Raw genomic sequence first — 9,062 nt, forward strand, 5'->3', positions numbered from 1 at the left:
ATCCCTGATGTTACACAGGCACCTTAAGGCTACAGTAACTCCGTTTACCATCAGACGGGCTGTATGCTTGTTTGCCACCATAGTAGTATAAAAATATATACATTTTTATGTCGATCCAAATAAAACATATGTAGAGGTACTAATTAAAATGTTACATATTATTTATAGATTACATAAACCAGTTTACTTCATTAAATAAATTTGTTACAGGTACAGGGAGCGAGGGCGGAACAATGTGTATATTATAGAAGTATTTCTAAATCAGAAATAGAGTTTATTAAATATGGAATTGCATACTATAAGCCATTGTTTGCTCTTTTTGTTTATTTTATTGGCTACCGAAGGAAGCAAAGACAATAATAATGGTAAGTTTGACATATTTATTTATTTAAGATTATTGATACCTACTTCTATTCATTTTCTGTGGTTTATCTGTAAGAAACTAGTTATCTTTACTCCTAACAGAACTTCTTAAAATACTGGTGACTCTCCATTTAGAATAGACTCTAGTGTCTAGAGTTGCTGAGGTTCAAGGGAGGTACCGGCGTCGGACGAACTAGGCTCTGATGACTTTTTTTGCTGTTGAGGCATCAAAGATTTGGAGCAATAGTTTTGCATGACGACCACTTGTCTAGAGAGTCTATACTATGCGTCTTCTGGAGGATTGATCTTTGGATAACTGGTACCTGACAGCTTGGTTACTAATGCGAGTTTCCGTAATCTGACTTTGTAAAAATCCGGCGACGATGAGGCACTTTTTGCGCGCAATTAAGCGTAGATAGCAGTCTTCTTTTTTTTTTTTTTATACCACTGAGGTGGCAAACAAGCATACGGCCCACCTGATGGTAAGCGGTTACCGTAGCCTATGAACGCCTGCAATACCAGAGGTATTACGCGCGCGTTGCCGACCCTGAAGAAACCTCTTTACCCCCTTTTGAAGAACCCCATGCTGTAGTCTCTCGGGAAAACCTCGACAGGGAGCTCATTCCATAACCAGAGCGTTCGTGGGAGAAAGCATCTCTGAAACTGCGTTGTACGCGACCATTTAGGCTGTAAGGTATGAGGGTGAACTCCCTGTCGATGGCGAGCCGTACGATGATAGAAAGTGGCCGTAGGCATCATATTGAATAATTCCTCTGAGCACAATCCGTTGTATAAGCGGTAGAACACGCAGAGTGAGGCAAAATCTCTCCTAAGACTTAAGGGTTCAATACCGTTTGCAAGCATGGGATCATCGACAATTCTCATAGCTCGTCGTTGCACTGAGTCGAAGGGTTCAAGCTGGTATCTAGGTGCTCCCGCCCATAAGTGACAGCAATACTCCATATGGGGCCGGATTTGCGATTTGTAAAGCATTAATCGCTTCTTGTACACTGGTTGCCAACTTTGCCTGATTTCCGTCTTCTGTATACTCTCTATTTTTTTATTTTTCTAGATTACTTATCAGAGCTACAAAACGTTACGAATAGCCTTTTTAGACTAATGTTAACGGTCTAAGTTGCTGTTTATAATTCATATGGAATTCGTCTCCAAATCCTCGATTTTTTTTCGAAATGTTAATTCACACAATAGTTTAAATATTTACCACAGAACCTTTAGGATTAATAAAATAAATTGTATCTCGAAATGTGTGGAAGTAATTATAAAACAAACAAATGCTATCTGCTTTAACAATTATGCCAGCTACTCTTAAAAATATTTAAAAACATATAAAGTAATACGACATTAAGGAATTAGCTACTTTACTATGCTTCAAAATTAATAAATCAGCTCAGATAGCAAAATAAACAAGTGGTCTGTATTTTGTTTTGAATAGTATATTATATTATATTAGTAATATGATGTAAATAATTCAAAAGAATTTATAAAAAAGGTACCAGTATCCTATAACTATAGTACAAGACGGTTTCATATGCATTTTTTTTTATATTAAATCATGTTTATATTTGTATATTTCAGTAACTGAAGAGTTTCGTGAACCACGATCTAATAGACGAGTGGTGAAGCTCTATCCTAGGATAAAACCCGAGTTAGTAGCGTGTCATAAAGAGGGTTTTCAGGCTGACCCGTCCGATTGCACAGTTTTTTACCGTTGCTTGGAAGCTGGAAGGGGCAAATATACAGTATTTCGGGTGAGTAGCAAAAGATATTTAAATACGAGTATGTAATAATGTTTAACTAATATAGCAAAAATGACAAGAGGAATTAATTTTCTTTCTAAAATTAATTTAAATATATTTACCTAGTATTTTTAATTCTCAAGTTCTATGAACTGTACAGGTTACTGATGATTATTTATCATGATACTTATACTGAATATGACAGGAATGTGACCTTGATGACCTTTAAAATAAGTTAATAGCTTGCAGAAAAATTCAGCATTTTGTATTTCGATTAATAAAACTACAGATAACCGTTGTATTTATTATATTGATCAAAATCCAACCAAATAACGCTTGTTTATTGTTTGAGGGTTTCAAAATCGAATACTAGCACAAAACTCTAAATTTTTAATTTAAATTTGGATCATTTAAAAAATGGCAGCCACTGGTTTTTTCTTCGGACGGAAACAAAAACGGAAAATACATAAAGCCATCGTGTTACAAGTCACGTTAGAGATTTTTACATATATCGAAGACCGCTTGAAACTTTTGGCACTAGAGGGTGCCACTCTCGTACGAGAAGTAAAATACAGCTTTTTAAATAACTTTTAAAAAAAGAGGTTTTTAGTTCAAGAGTATTTGACATTATGTCGTCAATTCTGTTGCAATTTTGACAATTGTGTATGTTATTCTGATAATTCATAGGATTTACTCCCATGCTGGGTCCATTACTACCAGAAATTTTATCGTGTGAAGTGGTTTTTATAATGTTACTTACCTATTATTTGCAAGAGCAAATACCAAAATAATACAAGTATAAGAATACAAAAATGGTAGAGATGTATCTTTTTAACTTATTTCACTTAATATAACCTTTAGAAAACATATGGAAAAGAAAATCTAAGTATTGATATAGAAACTTTCAATTCATTTTCAACTTAGTTTTTTTTAATACAAATTAGAATGGCAAACAAGCTGACGGCCCACCTTATGGAAAGTGGTAACCGTCGCCTATAGACATGAGCAGTACCATGGATACATATTCGTTTATTTGTATCATTAAGTAGATTTACATAGCAATAGATAAAAACAGACGGTTAACATGTATTAAGGACATTAATATTGTATTTCGTTGTAATATTAAATTATTAGTTATTGAGGATGATCAATTTTACGTTTCAGTTTCAATGTGCACCGGGAACTGTATATGATCCAGATACAGAAATATGTAATCATCCTCAAAATACAAAGCGAAGTCAATGTGGAGGTAAAGCCATTTTAACAACTGCACCGACATTTGAAAATGAAATTGATGATATACATCAGGAAGTCCCTTCCCCGATTAGTACTAAACAACCTATATATACAGAGAGAATTAAAGATGATACCATTTCTGTTTTATTGACTACCAAAAACTTTGTACCTATAAAATTATCTACTACAAAATATCCATCAATAGTATCGACAAAGCATAATAATTTATATTCACATACTACCGCAGCCTCAAAGATTTATACTACAAAAAGTCAAAAGATACTAACAAATAGAAGGAATTCAACCAAGCATTATATGGAAATATCTACACTATATCCTCATTTTAGTACTAAAAATCATAGACCTACATTAATAACTCAACCGCCAAAATTACAAAATAATCAGATATGCAATTCTACTGGATTTATTGGTGATAGTGAAAACTGTCGAAAATTTTATAGATGTGTAAATAATTTAAGAGGCGGATTTATAAAATATGAATTTTTATGTAGTGAGTCTACTATTTGGGATGATGATATACAAGCTTGTAATCATGCATGGGCTGTTAAGAGGCGACGATGTGGACGTGGAAATTCTGATAAAAATTTCAACGATATAAATTACATATTTAATACGCCATATGAAAAGATAAAAAATGAACAAAATATTATAGAAAAAAATAATAGTAACAATTTTGGTTTAAGAGTGACAGAAACAGTTAATTCAAATATAAGCAAATTTCAACCAGTAAAATCAACTCCTGTAACACCTGTAATAAGTAAAGCAAAAAAGACTATCCAAAAAGTCGACACAAATCAATCCAAACATACTACTTTATCTTTCCTGCAAAATGGTTATCAGGATTATGCAACAATGAAAACTAAAGTCACTAGCATATCCACTTCCCAGGAATGTACTAAAACCGGATTTATAGGAGATCGTAATGATTGTACAAAATTTTATAGATGCATTGATAATGGAAAAGGGAGTTATTCAAAACACGAGTTTTCGTGTGGTGAAGGAACTGTATGGGATCCTAAGATAGAAGGTTGTAATCATGCATGGGCAGTTGAAGAATGTGGAAGTAAAGTTTCTTTAGAAAACATGAGTACAGAAAATAATGTAAATTATACAACAATATTTGAAAACACAAAAAGTACACTGAAAGAAAGTACCACTACTGAACGCACTACAAAATTTTCACAGACTTCTATTTCACCTACAGAATTAATAACAAATGAAGTTGAAAATATAGGATATGGTAGTCAGCATCTTTACCCTAGTTCATCGGAGACGAATAATTTTACATATTTTACGTCGACATCTACAACAACTAACAATAATATAGGTAATAATTGTATAGCTAGTGGATTTATTGGAGATGAAAATGATTGCAAAAAGTTCTATAGATGTGTAGATAATGGCCAAGGAGGATATATACGTTATGAGTTCTCTTGCGGACAAGGTACTGTATGGGATTCGAAAATCGAAGCATGCAATCATGGTTGGGCAGTTGAGAAATGTGGTGGAAGTGATATAAATAACATAAATAAAGTAGAAACAACAACAGCAATGGATTCTATAACATCTATATCACATATTCATTCAACTTCACCTAATCAACATAATACTGATTACTACGATGTAGGTTATGAATCTCAAAACAACAAACCTATATCTTCAACGTCTATTACTACAATTATAACTTCAGAACAACCTACGACTAACGGAAATGAATGTTCATCTAATGGATTTATGAGCGACAAAAATGACTGTAAAAAGTTCTATAGATGTGTAGATGATGGCAATGGAAATTATATACGTTATGATTTTACATGTGGGGAGGGTACTGTATGGGATTCTAATATAGAAGCATGTAATCATGCTTGGGCAGTAGAAAGTTGTGGAAAAACTGAGAATATTCCACATACTACTGCAAAGCCAAAGCCTTTAAATGAGGAAGAAATAAATAATAGTTATCCTATATATAATGATAATATATCCGATAAAACAACAGAAAATATTCAATATACTACAACTCGTAAGCCCATCAAATCTAATAATGACACCTGTTCAAAAGAAGGATTTTTTGGTGATTCCAATGATTGTAAAAAGTTTTATAGATGTGTTGATAACAATAATGGAGGATATATTAAATATGAATTTACTTGCGGAGAAGGCACTGTATGGGATCCTGCAATAAATAATTGTAACCATAAAAGTTCTTGTAAAATTGATATTACTACTGAAAATTTAGAAACTTCCTCGGAGAAAATAGTAACGGAAAGTATAGAAATGCAAAACGACTTAAATTCTCCACAATTAGAAACAACAACAACAACTACCATAAAGCCAAACTCACCTAATGTGTGTTCTCAAGAAGGTTTTATCGGTGACGAAAATAACTGTAAAATATTCTACAGGTGTGTAGATAATGGAAGTGGAGGATATATTAAATATGAGTTTACCTGTGGTGATGGTACTATTTGGGATAGTAAAATACAGGCTTGTAATCATGACTCACAAAATAGTGGTTGTAATACAAATGGTAACGATTCCAGTATATTTAATAATAACGAAGTGAATATAGAAAACAATATAATAAATTCTACATCTACAGAAAATATTATGACCGAAAGTATGCAACAGGGTTATCCTTCAGAAACAATTACTAATATATGTAAAGCTGAAGGATTTTACAGTAATTCTAATAACTGTAAAATGTTTTATCGATGTGTAAATGACGGCAAAGGTGGTTATAACAAATATGATTTTTCGTGTGGAGAAGGAACTATGTGGGATCAAAAAATACAATCATGTAACCATGAATTATCAAACTACACATGTTCAAATAAGGATGTCGCTGAATCGACACAAAGCAACAAACCTTCAACAGAAAGTAATTACAATACTGATACTACTTCCAGACCTTTTGAACATAGTCAGTCTACAGAAAATATAGAACTAGACTCCTCCCCTGGTAATCAAAATGATCAATGTATGTCAGAAGGTTTCTTTGGAGATTCTACAAATTGTAAGAAATTTTATCGTTGTGTAGATAATGGCAGAGGAGGCTATACTAAATACGAGTTTTCTTGTGCTGAAGGTACAGTTTGGGTCCAAGATATACAAGCTTGTGATCATGATGAAGATTCTGAAAATTGTATCTCCAGTAATAAACAAACCACAACAACAAAGCAAACAACATACGTGGATGGTATACAACAGTTAACAACAACGGAAAAATCTAACTCTGCGTATAAACCAGACAAACAAGACGACGAATATTCATATAATGATTCCAATGGATCACTATCTGATAGTGGAAATTGTTCATCTGAAGGCTTTTATTCAAATAAAAATGATTGTAAATATTTTTACCGATGCGTTGATAACGGAAATGGTGGCTATATAAGATATGATTTTAAATGTGGAGAAGGTACTGCATGGGATTCAGATCTTCAGACTTGTAATCATATACAGGAGGTTAAAAGTTGTAAAAATTCAAATCAAGGTCCTTCTCAAGATAAACCAATGATGGATGAAGATTCATCTCAAACTACAGAAAACACAAATTACAATAATACTACAGAAAGTTCTAAACCAAGTAATAAGGACAAATGTGAAACAGATGGCTACTTCGGTGATTCTCAAGATTGTTCAAAGTTTTATAGATGTGTTGAAAATGAAAAAGGTGGATACACGAAATACGATTACACTTGTGGTGAAGGCACTGTATGGGATCAGGACATATTAACTTGTAATCATCCCCAAGATGTAACAAATCCTTCTTGCAAAGAAAAAGAAAATAATACTTCAACAACTGATTCATCTAATAGCATGTCATCTTCTACATTATCATCCCAAAGCACAAGCACAAGTACTTCGGAAAGTCCACAACAAAATAATTCCAACTGCACACAGGAAAGTTCTACTAAATCACCTATAAATCAAAATATTACTTGTGAAAAAGCTGGATATTATGCCAACCCCAATGATTGTAAGAAGTTTTATAGATGTGTTGACTGGGATGGAGATGGAAAGCGTTTTTCAGTGTACCATTTTGATTGTGGTGATGGTACAATATGGGATCCTCAACTTGAAACATGTAATTACGAAGAATCAGTATACCCTCCACGCATTTGTAATGGACTACAGTCACAAAGTGAAAATAGTGGAGAATCAACTACACAAAAAGAAGTTACTACAACAAACGTAGAAGAGTCTACGCAAGTGTTCACAACAGATCATACGACAGAATTATCTACTAGTAGTGAAGAAATGACAAGCGACTCCTCTATTTCTAGCAGTGAGCAAACTACTCTACAATCTACAACAACAGAAAAAATAACAACTCAAAAGTCAACTACAGTAGATGTAACAACTCAGGAATCAACTACTACAGATCAAACAACATCTAAACAATCAACCACAACTGAACAAGAAACAACTGAACAAACAACAACTGAAAAAACAACAACTCAGCAGTCTACTACCGATCAAACAACATCCCAACAATTAACAACAACTGAACAAACAACAACTCAACAGTCTACTACTACTGACCAAATGACGTCCCAACAAACAACCACAACAGAATATACAACAACTCAAGAGACAACTATATCAGAACAAACGACATCTACAAATGAAGGAACAACTGATCAATCTACAACTAGCGAACAGACTACTACCGAACTTACCACAATCCAAGAAAGTACTTCCCAACAAATAATGAATACAGAAGATACAACAACACAACAATCTAGTACAACAGAATCAACTACTACGGATAATGCAGTAAGTACAGAACAGACAACTTTTGAACAACAATCTACTACTACAGAGCAAACAGATAGCAGTACTAATGAAAGTTCAACAACGGAAGAAACCTCAAGTTCTCCAAATAAATGCCCCGAAACTGACGATGATCAGTACTTATATGTTTGTCCAACATCATTCAAAAGACATCCTAAGTACTGTAATATGTTTTACCAATGCACCGAAGACGACGACACACATGAATTAAAAATTGCTGTATTTACTTGTCCGAACAATACTATTTATGACGAAAATCAAATACAGTGTATCGAAGAAAATAAGACTGATGATAAATGTGACGGAGAAATAGCTCAACAACGAAGAATAAAACGTTTAAACTTTTATTATAAAGAACCGGTAAGGATAAACTATTCTAATTATGTTATATGTTTTTGTCAATGAAAGGTGTAATTTTTATACTTTTTCTTTTTACAGATTATAGCTAGCAGAGGAAAATTATCATGTCCTAATATTGGCTATTATTCATTTGAGAAAAACATAGAATGTTCACCAGCTTTTCTTAAATGTCAAATAATGAAAACAGGTAAATTGAGAGGATACGTGCATCAGTGTCCTGAAGGATATTATTATTGGACTATTAGTAAAAGATGTGAGAAGAAGGCCAATTTAAAGGATTGCAAGTCTTCTTCAAATGATTGGAATAATAGATGGGAAATTCCATATGAGAGAAGAAACATTGCAATTTGAAGAAAAAAAAAATGCTATTTTACATGTGCAATATTGACCCGTGAAACTTGATTTACTCGATTTGAGTCAATACAATAATTTTATAAGTATTTTCTTTAGTGTATAATCTAATATAATGGATTATGGGTAATTTATTAAAATACAAAAACTTATCATTTTAGAACCCATAATAGAGAA

At 33.0% G+C, this 9,062-nt stretch overlaps 1 protein-coding gene across 1 annotated transcript in view; it reads left to right on the forward strand.

The window, feature by feature from the left end:
- Positions 1-9,051, forward strand: part of LOC113513572 (serine-rich adhesin for platelets) — a 33,895-nt gene extending 24,844 nt beyond the window's left edge. The window contains exons 2-6 of the mRNA XM_052903412.1: positions 211-365; positions 1,960-2,132; positions 3,285-3,991; positions 4,061-8,534; positions 8,613-9,051. Coding sequence (XP_052759372.1) covers positions 284-365; positions 1,960-2,132; positions 3,285-3,991; positions 4,061-8,534; positions 8,613-8,885 — 5,709 coding nt within the window. The 5' untranslated portion in view covers positions 211-283 and the 3' untranslated portion in view covers positions 8,886-9,051. The remainder of the gene's footprint in view (positions 1-210; positions 366-1,959; positions 2,133-3,284; positions 3,992-4,060; positions 8,535-8,612) is intronic.
- Positions 9,052-9,062: the final 11 nt, after the last annotated feature.

Source organism: Galleria mellonella, unplaced genomic scaffold (genome assembly GCF_026898425.1).
Source record: "Galleria mellonella isolate WM207_F2 unplaced genomic scaffold, CSIRO_AGI_GalMel_v1 utg139, whole genome shotgun sequence".
NCBI classification, from domain to species: Eukaryota; Metazoa; Arthropoda; class Insecta; order Lepidoptera; family Pyralidae; genus Galleria; species Galleria mellonella.